Source organism: Geospiza fortis, unplaced genomic scaffold, assembly GCF_000277835.1.
Source record: "Geospiza fortis unplaced genomic scaffold, GeoFor_1.0 scaffold286, whole genome shotgun sequence".
In the NCBI taxonomy this organism is placed as follows: Eukaryota; Metazoa; Chordata; class Aves; order Passeriformes; family Thraupidae; genus Geospiza; species Geospiza fortis.
Genome location: NW_005054444.1, coordinates 1,766,204 through 1,783,195, shown reverse-complemented (window position 1 = coordinate 1,783,195; position 16,992 = coordinate 1,766,204). Strand labels below are relative to the sequence as shown.

Genomic DNA, 16,992 nt, shown 5'->3' with positions numbered 1-16,992 from the left:
GTTCTTTGCCTTATCTCTTTCTTTCTTGGCCTCTGACACTGCTGCATTTTGGTTTCTTGAGCACTTACAGACTTTCTTCCCTTCCCTGAGGCTAGTGTATGCGCTTGGAATCTCTTTCGAACTCTCTCCGTTGCTTTGTTCACTTCTGCTTGGCTCCTGTTTCATCTGGGGATCTTTCAGCCCATCTTCTACTTTCCTGGCATTTGGAAGGCTATTCTGTAATCATTCTCTATCTGAGTGTTAATCAGTGTTCACATTTTGTCCAAGACTTCTCAGAGTCCTCTGAATGTCTTTCAAGCTCTCTACTATTTTGTCCTCATTTCAGCTATTCTGTGTTCTCTGTGACCCTTGCAATCTCTTTCCTGTATCAGGCTCCCAAAACCATTTTTCCATTATTTGGGGATTTTTCACAACTTTTTCTGTTCTAATATTGTTTTGAAGGATGAGAGAGGACTGGGGAGGGTGGGGTGGAGCAGGGGAGAGAAATCTTTTCACAAATGAAACAGCTTCAAGAGCTCTGGATTTCAGCGGCAGTGGGGCTGGAATAGATCTCTGTGAGCCACCTTTTGGAATTTATTTATTTATTTAAATTTTTTTTGTCCCTTTTCAGTTTTGGTGGTGGAGTTACATGACAAATGAGCTGAAAGAAGCACCTTTTTAAAAATCCTTTATTTTTATATCATCCTAGTAAAAATCTTTTATATAAAGGCGAAAGTAGGTATTGCATAGAAGAAACACTGGTGCAAACATCACCCGGTGGGAATGGCATGTTGTTTCTTAGTGTCTACTCTCTACTGCACAACAGATGGCTACCCCAGAGGCAAACATCTCCAAGTTTCCCCTTGCCAGCTACAGGATGAAGCTGCTTAACTTACAGAAAGAAGTTACATCAGAATTATGTGTGGCCTATTCCATGCTGCTCCCAAGAATCATCTGCTGCGAAAACATCCTTTTCCTCCTTGCCTTTTCTATGCCTGACTAATATGTCACCCAGGAAAGACCACGAGGATCAGTCTGGCTGTCTTCTGTGCTTGGACCCTCCCTGTGTATGAATTTGTATTTCATGCATAGAAATGAAGCAGGTGGACACAGGATAGGAGAATTGGCCTAACCTAGCCATAGTCCAGGAACACAAAGCATGACATATCCAAGGCATCTTCTGTCATCTGGTAGACATTTATGTCATTGTCTTTTAGCATTTCACATGCTACTTAGCTATGGGCACTTTTTTTAAGTGCCTTCCACCTGGGTTTCCTGTAACAAACAGCCTTGGTTTTGACCAGGAGTGAGCAGAATTCACTGCTAATTCACACTTCATCAGCTTTCAAACAGAGCTTCTTCAGGCAGTTCTCCTGTTTTGTCTCTTTGTAATTTCTATGGCAGCCCCCGAGCATGAAGGACAGTAAGACAGCAGGTATGCTACAGTCTGAAGGAACACTCAGAGAAACAGCACTTTCACAGACTTGAACTGTGCTTTCATGAATTAGAGATACAGGGAGGTATGCATTTATACAAATCAATATTTGTGTATATTAAAGATACTTTTACTCAGTATCAGTTTTTATTTAAAAACATGCTAAAAACTTAAATAATCAGAGTGACATTTGGGGAAAACACACAGGCAGCCACCCACCAGCATAAGCAAAAAAAAAGTGCATACATACATGAGTCAAAGCTCCCTTTGACCAGTTTACAGGACAATTAGTGCCTTCTCTGACAAACTGACTGCTGCAACCTCACAACCTCACACTTTCCAGAGCTGTTTTTTGCTGCCTGGAAAGTGGTATTACCTTTCTGCATCTTTGAGGATGTCTGTCATCACCTCCCACATCAGAGAGTCAGCTAGAGACACAAATCAGTCCTGCTTTTGACTCCTCTCCTGTAGGTGGCTTCATAGAGATGAATACATGAAGCTCATGTAACTATCTTGCTTAATACTGTGCTTAAAATGCCTAAAGTAGTCATTAAAAAAAGATTTCAGGATCTATGCTTCTAGATCGTGAAATGGAATGAAGCATTCTAGAAAAATAAGTTTGGATGGAAGGCAAAGTAGCTGAGTTTGCAACTACACATTTCATCTCTGAGTTACTCATAAACATCTTTTATTTCCTTATTACTTTCACTAATATATTTTACCATTTTTGTACAAAAACTGACTGCAGATTAAAATGTAAGATGTGGCAGGTACCACTGTGCGACCCAAAAGGACAGAGATGATGCTCCTACTCAGCCCTGCACCTGGCTCTTTTTGAGCACCAGAAAATCTAGAGAAAGCTAAGCACCTCTGCCCAAAGTGAGAATGCAGTGGAGCCATCAGACGAAAACCATCCTGTCTTTTCTTGCAAAAATGGGAACACATCTTAGCAACTTTGGATACAGTCTTACATGTAGCAGCAGATACACTGGGCATCAGAGCCCCTTCTTCAACGTGGAACAGCCATCTGCAGTGAGGCTCAGATGCTCCTGGTCCCAATTTTTGTTAGAAATGGAAGTAAAACTGGATTCAGTTTCTGTGCTTTCCCTCTGCTTCTTCCCTGACTCCTTCAATGGCTATCCAAGTGAAATAGCTGAACCCATATGGCCTTGTCTGCTTCAGTGGGAAACCAGAGCCCTGTGAAATTTGGGCATTGTGCTCGTATGGGCAAGGGCTGTGCTTTAAGAATAGTAACCTTCTTCTTCACTGCAACCCCCAAATTCATCTCTATCTCCCACACATTCACACTCCTTCCTGTCACACTGATTTCACAGGAACTCAAAAAAGTGGCACGTAGGCCACACAAAACACTATTGCTGCCAGATGTACAGATGCATGTAGGACTTATTAGGAAGATAAATAGGGGACTAAAACCTCCCAGATATAAAGTGGCTCAACAGCTATTTCAGTTCACAAGGAAAAAGATAGGCTGAATGATACAATGAAAATTACATATTTTTAGAGCTTTAAGTATGAATATTCAGACTGGACATTAACAGAATCTTGTTTACCAGAGGAGTAGTTTGAGATGGCGTGGCTCTGAAAGGCACAAAATCTCCATCCTCAACAGTTTCTGAAACTCAGCCCAATAATGTCATACTGAACCCCATCTCACTCATGTGTCAATACCTCTCTGGGCGTGACATTGGATGAGGTAACCTTTGAAGGCTGCTTCTGACAGTTTTCCATGCAAAAAGCAGTGTTTCTTTCAGGGCTGAGTCAAGCCCTGACTGAAGTTTTATCATAGCATCCTCCATTGTCTGAGCCTTTCCTTCTTCCTTCACAAAACAGCAAAAACCTGTAACAATGGGTACGTGGGTGCCCCTTGCAATGAAGAAGCATTCAAAGTGGAGAAATACATGTTCAAGTTTTCTAACAGGAATGTTGGTAAAACTATGCATTGAGTGAACTACCCCACTGGATGAACTTGGCAATCTGTCAGCAAAAAACAATTCTCTACTGAAGGTGTGCCAATACAGATCATCTCCCTGTGGTGTTCTGGAAATTGCCCCTTTCCTGCATCATCTGGTCACTCATAATCAAACTGTCATTTCTAGCTCAGGGAGGTAGCTGTCTTTAGCCTGAGGAAATCCCTACAACAAAGGCCATGGCATGATAATGGTGCCATCAAATTGCCATCCCCTTCCTTCACATCCAGCAGCTTGCCATGCCTTGGGCAAACTTTTTGAAGCAGACAACACAGTGAAGTCTGCTGCCAGTAGGTCAGACTGCAATCTCTCTCCTTTGTGCTGGCAGTAACTTGCTTAGTCAGTGCTTTTAGCTTTCAAAGTAGCATGACATAAAGCAGCCAGGCACTGCTTTGGGTGAGTAAAGGCATTGGAACTTTGCCTCGCAGAAGTAGGAAGCTCATCATCTGGTCCAGTGGGAAGGCTTTGCATTCCATCTGAGGAAAGAGTCTCTGATTTTAAAGGAAATACTTTTGTTACAGTAAGGGCATCAAGGCCCTAATAAAGGTAGGTGCTGCCTCCCCATGGACTTGAGAAAAGTTACGTCTTTGCCCGCACCTACTATCAGCTTTGCAAAACAGGTCCTCTGGAGATCGCACAGCGGTTCCCAAATTAACGTACAATAGATGTGTAAAACCAAAAACAGTAAGAAGTCATAAGTCAGGCAACTAAATTCTAAGCTATATCCATAATAATAATAATAATCATCATCATTATCATAATAAAAAAGTATACACCGTAAGGTACAAGAAGCTGCAAAGCAAAGCAGCTCCAATTCCTAGGACTCTCAGTTAGAGTGGCTTTTCCGAGTCTTCCAGTAAATCAGACATAAGAGTGGCAAACCTAATGGAAGACTTTGAAGAATTCTCCCTCGATGTCAAACACACATAATTTTCGCACATATAGCATGGATTAGTAGAGCAAAACATTTTCTTAAGTTAAGAAACATTCTTAGAGCAGATCTATGATTTTGTGTAGAAAATCCATTTGTTTGGGGAGTTTCCCCCCTCTTTGGCAAATAAATGGCAAATGTGAAACAGGAGAAAATAAAACAGTCAAATAAGTTGTGATAATAACTGGACAAGTAACAATGAAGTGGATCTGTCAATGGGACGGATTTCCTCAGCAGGGCTAGGCGTGATGCTCCTTGCAGTCATTCTTTGTGTTCATTTTATGATGAGACAGAAGGGTTGATGTGATAATGTTTCCGAGGCTTTAGGCATCATATTTTTTGCCAGTCCTGTGAATCTGCTGGAATAGTGTCATGGAGAAGGCCATGCCAAGAATCTGAAGGAAAACAAAGAATAAGGGCTTTAGTACAGGAAGGTTGCCAAAACTGCGCTGCTGACCTGTGTTCATGGCCCAGCTGTAGTTTGAACAGTCATTCTACACTAGCCATATGTCTCAAGCTTCAACATTGAGCAGTAAATCTGAATGTATGTTGTTCAGGCACATAGTGATGTCCATGGTTGTATCTGTCAGAGCACAGATGGAAGCAAAAAAGCTCTCGGGGTTCTTTGTTGTACGTGCAACAATTTTTTGGAATCAGTACATTCAAGCCACTCTTCCCTTTGACCCAACTTGTGCTTGTTTAGTCAGGTAACTGTGACTGAAAAGATCAGATTCAGATATTCTCCCTCAAAAGTATGGCAGTGATAGAATCATAGAAAATCCTGAAGGGACCCACAAGGATCATTGAGTCCAACTCCTGGCCCTGCACAGGATAACAAAAATCACACCGTGTGCCTGAGAGCATTGTCCAAATGCTTGAACTCTGGCAAGCTTGGTGCCATGACCACTTCCCCAGAGCAAGAGCTCCAAAACCGTAACAGATTATTATGATACTTCTGCACTTGTTTTTTTTAAACACATCAACCTCCTTAATTCAGTGGTCATGATTTGACTAATTTTGGTAATTTCTAGAACTTGCTTTCAAAATGAAAAATCAACCGGTTCCTGAAAGGACAGTGTAACAGATGGCTTAATATGGGAACTCCAAAGAGGTACCCTGAAGTCAAAACACGGGCAAGCAAAACCCCAGTGTAGCATGTCTTCTTTGGAGGACTGACCTGCTTTCTGAGCACATGGCCTTAAATTAACTCATAAAACAAGTCTGACATTTTTGAAATAAGATTCTAACTCAAAGCAGTTGAGCATCACTTTTCACACAGCAGAGCCAAGAATGCTGACAGCAAATCAAAGCCATGTTGAAAAACATCAGACCAGTATTACCTGCATTATGAGGACACACATCCCAATCGAGCCGAGGACATGCTTATTGTCATCAAACCAGCTCATGACTTTCTCATAACATCCCTGAAATAATGAAAGATGAAAATTGAAACCCCAAGGTCACATTTTCTTTCATCTGCATTCCCTTTATTTTGTTCCATCCCATCCCTACCTAAGACCTGACCTGGGCAAAGTGAGCCTTACCGTTTTCCACAGTGATTCAGTAGAGTTCCGTCCACAATCCTGGGAGTTTTCCATACAGCATCGGTCTGGAACAATGTTTTCTCCCAGCACTGGGTACCAATCCGTATAGTCATTCACACCACAGCATTTCATCTGTGCAGAAGTAAAGGATTAATAAATTAACTAGCACAATTTGTAAATCACGCACAACCACAAACTTTTATTTCCACTAAACCACTCTATATTTTCAAAAAGGCCACCGCAACACTTTTGTAGTTTTAAGGTATTCTGTGGTTGCTGATCACCTAAAGCAAATACTGAAAAACACAAAGAAAACACAAACCCAAAGAAAATAAATGGCTCCAGACACAAATCTTCTTATTACAGAGACGCGAGCCCAAACACCAAAACAAGGTAATAAGCCCACAACTGTTAAAAGCAAAATCCTGCTAGAGCTGCAGTGCCACCTATGCAGGTTTTGCTGTCTCTCTGCTCTTACAGATCATCTCTACGCCTGTAATAGCCACAGGGAATCCCAGACAGGTGAGCATCTTTCACCTTACAGAATACACTGTGATCCTGGGTTTCACAGTATTCCCTGGATGTTCAAGAGAGCAAAATCAGAAATCAAAACCTGCATTAGCCATCTTTTAGACTAGGCATGGATGCCACTGCAGCAGCCTTGATGACCAAATCATTACTTTTTTACTATTGAGAAAATATGTTACCTCTGCTTGAATGATATTCCATGCATTTTTCAGTCCAATATTATTTTCTGAATTGTACAGCTTCATTCCTTCCTTCAAATCCTTCTTTGCACTCTCACTGACCTGCACCATGTAGAAGACAGAGGAAGTCAATGCGCTGCTGTTCAGAGGAAAGGATCAAATGGTACAGACACACATATAGAATGTCCATCTTTTACCTTCTCTCACCACAAACTTAAGATGGATAAAAAACTTCAGCTTCATAAATCATTGGGACCTTAAAGCAGCTGTCAAGGCCTAGTCTCTCCCTCAGATTGCAAAACAGTGGGTTAATTCTCTTGAGATAGGAGACCTCTGCTAAAAGTCCATCATACAGTCATCATCTAATTAAAACCACCTGAAAATGAACAGCATCTATCTGCTGAGCTTGCTGTAACCTTGTCAGAGTCAGCTGTTGGCAATACCCCACAGCAGCGTCTCCTGCCTTAACCTGTGGCCTGTTTTAATTTGCTAATATCGCAAAACCAGAGTCCCAGCTTCCCAGCCTTAGTGGAGTTATCCTTGCATGGGTTCAGGCAGGCTATAGTCAATAGCCAGTACAAAATCAATTGAAAAAATACTTTATTGTTTTTCTCCTTGTGGGAGCAAGCTTGTAGGATTTATGACTTTCAAATGTGTTCTTTCTTTAGAAGACAAAGTTGGAATGCTTAACAGGATATCTGAGATGTCCCATTTCTTGTTTTAATTTCAGTCTGAGCCCAGAGTCTTAGATGCAGGTAGGAATGTACCTTGCCTCTGACAGTAGTGAATTGGTAGAAGAGAAAGAATTATGGTTGTGGCATAAAGGTCAACGATTTTATAAGATCTGTTTCATCCCTCTTTTAGAACCCAGTCAGAATCAGCAGTTCACCTCAGCTCCCTGAAAGTAGCAGGCATCATAATGACAACCTGAGAAGAAATAAAGGTCTGGGAGGAGCTTTTGTTCTGCCCTGTGTTTAGCAGACATCTCCAGTTCCCCAGTCACTTTTGCAGTGCTATGTATCTGATGGGTCAGCCAGTTGTGCCTAAGTCACTTAGTCACTCTGAGATAGCAGATTCTACAAATAGGCTTTATGAGAAACTATCTCTTGATCCATTCTACACTCATACCAAACTCTCTGGGACTGCCCAGTCAAGTGAGACAACTGGTGGCATTTGGAATAACCTGCGAATATCTCATGCCTCTCCCCTCCAGTCCTGTTCCAAGGGCTGGCCCTAAGAAGCTATAGGGTTTTAAGCAGGACCTTCCACAACCCAGGACTACAAGATGATCAGCTTCTTGCAGACATCAAACATGTCGAAGGCTATCTAAGGACAAGATGAAAAGGGAGGCTCTGAACCATGGCTTTATTTCAGGGATTTGTGTCCTGCTTGTTCTCCTCATCACTTCTCCTTCCCCTTCAGAAGCAGCTCACAATAGATGGCCAAAATCTCAAGGTTAAACCTTCACCGAAGTGAAGATCCAGGAACTCACATACTTTCATCAAACAAAAAACTAAACCTGGTTTACATGCTAGTAGAGATACTTAATCAATACGGCATATTTGCTTACCTTGTCCATATAAACAAAGAATAAAATGACTAATATCAGCTCAGCCAGGAGAATTATCAGCAAAACGATGAAAAACTAGAACAAAGAAAAAAGAGACAGTGTATACACACTTGCCAAGTAGAGAGTAAACCTAGAGCTCCTAGACTCTATGGTTTACTACCAGTTTGCCGGTTTCAGCCATGCTTTTGTCTTGCTCCTTTTGACTGCTGTGACAGCACACAGTCCTGGGAGTCTCTTTCCTTCACACAGACTACAGGACAGATGCTAAATCCCTTAGCACAAAGATGAATGTGACGTGCCTCAGAAATGATTCCCTAGCAGATGGGCTTGAACCACATGTGACTGTGGAATAGTCATCATATTACTCAGCACTTCTATTCCCAGCTCTGTATCTGAAATTTCTCTCTCTGCAGAGGCATCCCAAGTGTGAGTTCTAGTTGTTTCTCACTACTTTTCAGGCCAAGTAGGCATTTATTTTCATGCCTTTATGCCCTAGTGAACTCCAGACAGGCATGGCACCTGGCCCCCAGACACTGGGGAAGAAGCAGTATGGAGCACAGCTAGCTCTTCAACTGGAAACTCATGACAGTCATGGTAGTAATAAAATTACTTTTGCAGAACCTCGTAAGAATATACAAACTTTTTTAAAAAATGAAGCTGGTGTTGCAGTTAGTGTGGATGAATCACATGGACTTCAATACTAATCTCTGTTTGCTTTCCTAACTGCACAACACACAAAACCAAGCAATCAGATAGCAAAAAACTAGGTGCACATTTTGCCTCCAGTTTATTTCTCTGAGGTGGTTTAAGGAATTCTGCCCAGCTGTTCCCCAATGCCATATAAGAGAGAGTTTTGCACAAGGAAAATCTGCTCCTTGATGTCACAGCATCTGGATTTCTAAGCTATGACTGAATTGGAGCCTGTCTGCCTTGAAAGCCCTCCTCCCACCTTCTGCCACTATACCCCTCTCCTTGCAGGGGGGTTCTCCTCTCCACAGCATTTTTTTGGAGGGGGACATTTATATGGGGAAGGGGAGGGTATTATATATTGCCCCATATAACCTCCTATTATTAGTCAGGGAAGCTAATGATGAAACCTCCTGGGTTTATGCAAGAGAGAAGATCCACACTGTGTTTTCTGAGACAGGTTCCCAACCTCTGTGCTTCGGTGCTGGTCAGAGAATTTCAAGAGTCAGACTATTTATTTTTTACTGATAAGGCCTGGCAGAGACCTTGACTTCTTAACTTTGGCTCAGATGGTTTCCACCATCCTCTGACAAAGGCCTTAGGTAAGGGCAATGTAGAAAATAGCCATGAGAGGCTTTGAACAAAAAAATTTTTTCAGTCAGTCCTTCCAACAGACATTTCCAGAAGGGCTATCCAGGTTGATCCTACAGTTCATGCTTAACCATTCAGAAGTGACTGATAGCAATTTGTTTTGCTACCTAATACATTAGGGCACACAGTAACAAGGACACATTTGCTAATACACCATTGATATCACTGTAACCAAAGCTGTGGGATGTCACACTGCAAGCCTACATAAGATTGAAAGCCAGGGGCAATGTCACAGTGAGCCACAAAGACTATTTCGCTCAGGTCATTCAAATAAAATAATAACAAGGCAACAGCCACTGTTCTTAGTGAAAACGAGTACTGATGTCTTACGCTCAACAGCAGGCACTTGTTTTCCTTGATAGCACCTAGGCAGCCCAGGAAGCCAGTCACCATGATCACTGTGCCAATGGCAATGACTAGGTTGGCAGCTGAAAGTGATGGGAAGCTGGGAGAAAATGTGGCGAAGTTCCCTTGTGACACTGACAGCCAGATGCCCACGCCCAGCAGACCACAGCCACATAACTGCAAAGAGACAAACAAAAGAAAGGTTTCACTGTTAACAGAAATGTCATTGTCTCCTTCCCCCAAAACTCTGAAAAGAAAGAATTTCACAAGCAAGTTCTCAGGTAAATGTTCTGAAGTAATGCTCTCCGTGGCTTGATGTTGAAACAAAGTGAAATTAAATGTTTGTACTTAGACTTGGTCATGTCACCTGTACTCATAATTCTATTGAAAAGCCACTGGATGGCAGAATTCTCTTCTGAGAGACTTAGCACATGAAACCAGGGCTACCCATTGATGTCCCAACAGCAACCCAGTGCAATTTTTCTCTGTGAAAATAAAAAATATTATTTGAACGAATGCTCTGTTGCACTTATTTGTGCATCATCTGCAATGTCTCAGAGTATTCAACCCTGTATTGCCCCATCCTACGGGAGGCAAGGAAGTCCTGAAGACATTTACAATCAAAAGCATAATTTCAGTAAATATTTGTCATAAAATGCCCAGTCACAGTACCCACGTTGGGTTTTAGTACAAGTTCTCATAGCTTTAGTGTTGATTGCCAGTGATCACAAAATGTCATCAAAATCAGATGTCTAGACACATTATCTACAGGAGCTCAAGCCCTATGCTCACAGGCATTCCCAAGGGAAGCAGAGTAACAAATTCACTGGGTAACACAGAGGAAACATTCAGGATTCTTGTAAGAAGACTGGGAAGCACCTCTTCTTCCAAAACTCAACACACAAACAGTAACTCCACAGAGTGGCTGGAGAGCTTTGCATCACTAGGTATGGATAAATGTCACAACATCTGTGTCCTATCACAGAGCTGGACACAACTGCAACAGGAGTGTGTGTAGTGGGAGAAAGTCAAACACCAGCTATCCCTATGGAAAGACTGGTACAAAACATACACACATGCATGTGGCAGGGTAGGAGTTTAATCTCTTCCTTCAAACTTGTCCTCTACACTTAATGAGCTTGAATTGATTTCTCATTGCCTTTCATGAGATGTCAGCAAGGTCAGTGCGAACTTGGAGTAGTAAAGAGCGGTGGGGGGATACAAAACAGAAGCCACCTGATCATATTCTGCTGCAGGACCCAATGGACATGGCCACAGGTTCAAACTGTCTGCAGCTCATGGAATCAGCCAACCTACTGCTCCTGCTTTAAATTTCATCTACTCTGTCTTTGAATTGCTGCAGTTTTGGTGCCTCAAGCTTACTCAGGAATCCACACTGTGGTTCAGCTGTTTCCACCATTAGATGAAAACTGCAGGCAGGGGCTGAGAGTTTAATGGTTCAGGAGGTCAGGAACAGCTCTCATCACACAACATTGATTTAAAGTATTAAATGGCATTTCTAAGCTGCCAGGGCTGCCATTGCCATTAGCTGATGGCACTTTAATCAATGACTTCATGACACTCCACGGATGAGTCTGTAAATGTTTCCAAAGAAGTTTCTACCAAAGACCAAAATTGTTCAGTGTAACTTTCCATAAGTTCCTGAATTCACACTTGAAAGGTCATTCACAAATGTGTTCCTTGGACTTTCATACTCTATTAAGTTCAGAAGTCACAGCCTTAGCTCAAGTGTTTTGAAAGAGTGCAATGAATTCTGGAATCATTAGGCCAAAAGCAATAGATCACTGCAGATAAACAAGGCAGTGGTAAGAGCAAGCTCAGGGAAAAAAGCTTACAGAGGAAGGACAAGCAGAGGACAAAAAGGAGTACATATGATTAATACAAAGCCCAGCCCATAAAGAATGACACCTCAGAATCCAACAACAATTATGAGATCGTAGCAAAAGAAATAGAAGAAAGAAGCCCTAGCCAGCGTCTCTTAACCATTTGAAAAAATCCTGCAGCACAATCCTTGAAAGAGATTTGGTCCAGAAGAGAAAGGTGGCTAGGAGATTACTCCAAAAGGTTCATGTTTATGTTTACTAATAAACAGTCAGAAGCACCTAATTGCTTAAATGAGGGAAGGCAGAGTAACACTGGAAGTTCAGATTACGTAAAACATCAGGTGATGGAGGGGCTGTTAAAGATTGATCTATGCAACTGGGATTCTCTAGTGCCAGAAGAGTAAAAAGTCAGAGATTTGATAAAAGACATGACAACCTAAAAACTTCCACAAGGTGGCATCCCATACCAAATAGCGCTAAAAGTTTAAGACAAATTTCATATTTCTTCTCTCCACAGCTCCTCGAATTTTGTGCTTTCTTCTCTGTTTTCCTCTCTGCCATTCTACTGCATAGCAGTACTGCTGAAGCTAAAATTTATGCTTTAAACTTCAGGTCCCATGACAAATGCTTTTTTCACTCGTGCTTCTTTAAAAAATCCCAAATAATTCCACTGACATGGGACTTAATTGCATACAACCATACCAACCAAAGCTGGCTAGGATTCTAGCAATAAAATACCTTTCACTGACATTTTATTCTATACCAGTCTCATGTTTTATACAATGTGAACACTACAAAAATGCTCTGACAAGTATTTATTCTCACAGGATCCACCTCTTTCTGTTCGGAACAACTGAATCCTGGAGTGTGAAAGCAGCAAGAATATATCAAGTCATCTTATTAATTCCCTTTTCACCATATAATTAAATAATATATGCTGCTTGGTATTTAATTGGGTGAGAGTGATGGCACTGACTTTCCTTCCCCAGAGAAATGGTTCAACAGAGTAATAAATTTCACTGGATTTTTCTTCTCAAAAACTGTTGGCTCATTTCCCTCTCATGATTAGAAATCATCATCCTCTAGGCAACCATCAAATCTCTCCTTCCCCTGCTGTTTATGTCACTGCAGAACACTATAATAAAGTCAGCCACTTCTTTTACTTACAGGGCAATTTATCCAAGCTATGGTACACATATTTTGAGCGTAAAAACAAAAGGAACACCAATGTTCCTCACAGGTTCTCCCACACTTTGAATTCTCTTCACTACCTCAATGTCTATCTATGTTCATCACTGTGTCCAGAAAACAGAAAGCATTCTAGGAAACATTAAGGGTCTCAAATACTTTGAGGGAAATTAGAACTCCAGATAAACTTAGAGAGAAAGAAACCCCAAAACAAGCCTTTCCCTGGCAAGTGCTATCGCCAGAACAGGGAAGGAGCTAATTTATTTTATTCCTCATTTTTGAGCATTATGTGAACTAATACAACAATACAAACTTTCACAATAGAGCACCATACCCAAGTTTAGCTGCCTTAATCATAAAAAAGATTCAGGAAGAGTTTACAAGACCCAGGAAAGGACAACACAGATGGTCAAATGTATGCCAAGACTGACATATTGTACAGAAGGAGATTGTGCACAGGATTATCTAGCCTGGGAGGAATTATTAGACAGGATGTGAATGAAATGTTCACAACTCTAGAGGTCAGTCAGAAAACCCAACCGCCAGTGTCTCAGTCCTTTCCAATAATAGGAACAAGGGGAATATTAGCAAGCATTTGTAGCACATTTTGCTTCACACAACTGAGAAGTAAATTCATTAATTATGCCACAAGAATCAAGCATTGTGCCCACAATTGTCCATAAGGGCTAGATAATTTTTTATATTGGTAATAGCATTTGTGGTTTCTTAGCATGTACACAAATAATGACATTTCGTGCTTCTCAGAGTAATCAGGTGTGCAGAATCCAGCAAAACTACCAAGCAGCCAGAAGCTGGGGTAAATAAGGGGTAGGAAATGCCATTCTGGTAATGTTTTTAATTGAGTAATATTGATAGACTTGCCCTTGAAGTCACTGAACAGCATCAGAAAAAGGAAACTGATAAGGAAGGCACTACCAAGAGGAAAAGGGATAAGGTCATGTTCTTGTTGACTTTTGCAGTTATTCCATCCCATGCAAAGAATGTTTGATGGAAAAGCTGCACAAATAGGCGTGTGAGAGAGAAAGAGTTTGTTCTTGACATCAGATCTTCTAGTGCTGCTTAAACACCAGGAGAGCTCTTAACACACTTGGAATAGAACAGAGACATTTAGAAACTAAATAATGAGAGACAACCACAAGGGACAAAAAGAAGCAAGTGTCTCAGTTTCTACTCCACCTTGAATAACACGCCCATGGCCATCTGTGGCCCAGTTACAGAGAGCAGAAAGCTCCCCACCTTCCTCTGTGCTGTGTTAAAACAGGAGATCTTGCCTGAAGCAAAAATGATACAATGAAAAATACACGCTACACTTTTATATATGGCCCCATAAAATGGCAAAAAGCACTGGAGGTTTGTTACAAGGAAATACTGACAGCATGATTGCAAAAAAAGTGTCAGAGCTGGGAATTGATTTTAGGACAACTGCAGTGACAAAAAAAGACACTCTGAATTAGGTTCTGACGGCCTTTATAAAGCAGCAAAGTCTTCTCACTCTGATCCTGGGGTTTGGGGGTTTTTCTGTGTTTTGGGAGGTTTTTGAGTATTTTCCCCTCTCCTTCATTTATGGTATCTTAATGTATTACAGATCAGAATAACTGCTCTGGGAGGAGGCAGGGGTGAGAACTACATGGTTTCCACCACTTCAAAACACACTCCAGAACAGAGATAAGCTTTCTGCAAATTCACGTTTTGGATGCCAATTGCCAACTCTGGATTTGGGTGGTTAAACCATCTCTGGAAAGGGCTGGTGTTTAAAGGAGATTTTCAGGTAAGATTAGATAAATTTTCCTGCACTGTCTAGATAATCCACAGGATTAATCAAAACTGGGACTTAACAGCTGACAATCTCAGAGGTCTCTTGCAAAGCAAGATCATCTTCTAAATACGATCTAAAGTACTGCAAGGACACCAAAACCTGAGAAGTTCTTCAGCCATATACTAGAAAATGAGAGTATGGAAGTAGGTGAACATACTCAAATAAAACCTACTTAGTGCTACTGCCAGAGCAATGTGGCAGATTTAAACTCCTCTACAACATTCCTATGAACTGAGCATTGATGGAAGACAAGGGAATCATTTTGATATCTTCTTTGAGTCTAGTTCTGTAACAGCTGTACCAACAGCCTGTGTGTAATAGAAGGTACAGAGCTGGAATTTGTGCAAGTGCTGAGTTTCCTTAATCCATCTGCCAGAGAAAGCATTTATTATCTTCCTAGAGTCACTCCCCCAAGCAGTACTCCTGGGATGGTCCTGACAAACTCAAGTGAGGCATCAGCAACTGTGATCTTCTGTGGGGCAAGCAGAGGGAGAGCTATCCTGAGGAGCATTAAATTCTGACACTTTTATCAGTCTGTGTTTTCGAAATGTGTAAATATGCACCCAGAAGCCTTAAGCTTTGGCCTGGACGCTGTTCCCTGATCACGCTGGAGTCTTCAGTAAAGGATGTGTTCTGTAAAAGGAAGTTGTAAGACCTGGATTTGCTTGGTTTGTCAAGGACAGCTTAAACTTCTCGTTATTCAGTTGAAGGGCAGCTCCGGTACTTCAGGCTGCACTTTAGGAGAAACTTTCACTGAGAAATTAGTACAGCACTGGAAGAAGTTACCAAAAAGGTGTCAAAACCTCCAGTCACAGAGGTTTTCAATGCTTTGCTACCGGCAGTCATGGTTGACCTGAGCTAGCACTAGCAGCAGCACCACTTGGTATGACTTGAGGAGATTCCTGTCAAGCAACATTTCTATGATTTTATAATTTCCTCAGCTACCATGTTATTCCTAATTTGTGAAAAATACAAAACCGTGTCATTTCTAATGAACACATGAAATCTCTTTCCTGTGGAAGCCCTATGGGGAGAGCTCTCTTGCCATGCTGGGGAATCAGCACACTTGTGTGTGTGTGTCTCCAATGCCTGCACATTTTATGGCAGGGAGTTGCCATTTTGTTTACATTTAACAAACACCACTGCTCTGTGATTGGCTGAACACAGTTGTAAAATGGACAAAACATTCTTTAGTAAGAGCTAATGGAATAAATAATTCAAGTGTAGATACAAACAACAGTAAAGACTGTTTTGTTGTCCCCCACTTTATCAGACTGCAAGACAAGCCCTGACATGTCTGAAGTGAGGAAGACTTCAAGAAGGTGGAAGGGGAACAAAAGGATGATGGACATAAGACACACTGAGATGTGCCCAAGGGTTACAGACCCTGCCTACTGGGCAAATGCTTTTCATTAATGACCAGGACAATGGGACAGAGTGTTCCCTCAGCAAGTTTGTAGATAAACTCGAGTAGCTGACACAGCAGATGGCAGAGCTGCCCCTCAGAGACCTGGACTGGATGAAGGATCAGGCAGAGAGAACGTCTGAGGAAGTTCAACAAGATGGAATGCAGAGTCCTGCACCTGGGGAGGAATGACCTCATGCACCAGGACACACCAAGGCCTGAGAGGTTGGGAAGCAGCTCTCCAGGGGAGAGCCTGGAGTCCTGGTGGACAGCAAGCTGATCAGAAGCCAGTAATGCAACCTCAAAGCAAAGAAGGCCTACAGCACCCAGGGCTGCACTAGGAAGAATGTGTCTGGCAGTTTTGAGTGTTACCCTTTTCCCCTACTCAACACCAGTGAATCCAGCACAACTGGAATGCCGTGTCCAGTTCTGGGCTCCCCAGTAAAAGACAGACATTGGTGAATACCAGGAAGGGAAAGGAGCCTCTTAAGAGGCTGAGAGGGCTGGACTGTTTGTCCTCAAGAAGAGGAAGCTCAGGGGGTTCTTACTAACCTGTATAAATACCTGATAAAAGGCACTGAAGAACAGGGAGCTGCTCTCCTCTTAGGAGTGCTCAGTGACAGGACAAGATGACCACAAAATTCGATGCAAGACTTGCAAGGGGGACCAAACACTGAGGTAATGTTTCCAGAGAGGCTGAGGAGCTTCCATCTGTGGAGATATTCCAAACCTAACTAGACACTCCACAGTCTGTCTGTAGACTAGAGAATCTCTACAGTCTCTGTTCTAGCTGACTCTGCTTAAGCAATGGAATAGCTTTATTCCAGGGGTATTCTCAACTATGCACACATATCCATCCTTCTCCCCCCTCCCCACCCCCC

The 16,992-nt window shown here is 42.0% G+C and overlaps 1 protein-coding gene across 3 annotated transcripts in view; it reads right to left on the bottom strand.

Moving 5' to 3' along the window:
* Nucleotides 1-650: 650 nt before the first annotated feature.
* Nucleotides 651-16,992, bottom strand: part of TSPAN9 (tetraspanin 9) — a 158,146-nt gene continuing 141,804 nt past the window's right edge. For all 3 annotated transcript variants that reach the window (XM_005427414.3, XM_031062282.1, XM_031062283.1), the window contains 6 exons: nucleotides 9,823-10,014; nucleotides 8,155-8,229; nucleotides 6,585-6,686; nucleotides 5,878-6,009; nucleotides 5,674-5,757; nucleotides 651-4,728 (listed from right to left, as the gene is read on the bottom strand). In XM_005427414.3, the coding sequence (XP_005427471.2) occupies nucleotides 4,657-4,728; nucleotides 5,674-5,757; nucleotides 5,878-6,009; nucleotides 6,585-6,686; nucleotides 8,155-8,229; nucleotides 9,823-10,014 (657 nt within the window). In that variant the 3' untranslated portion in view covers nucleotides 651-4,656. The remainder of the gene's footprint in view (nucleotides 4,729-5,673; nucleotides 5,758-5,877; nucleotides 6,010-6,584; nucleotides 6,687-8,154; nucleotides 8,230-9,822; nucleotides 10,015-16,992) is intronic.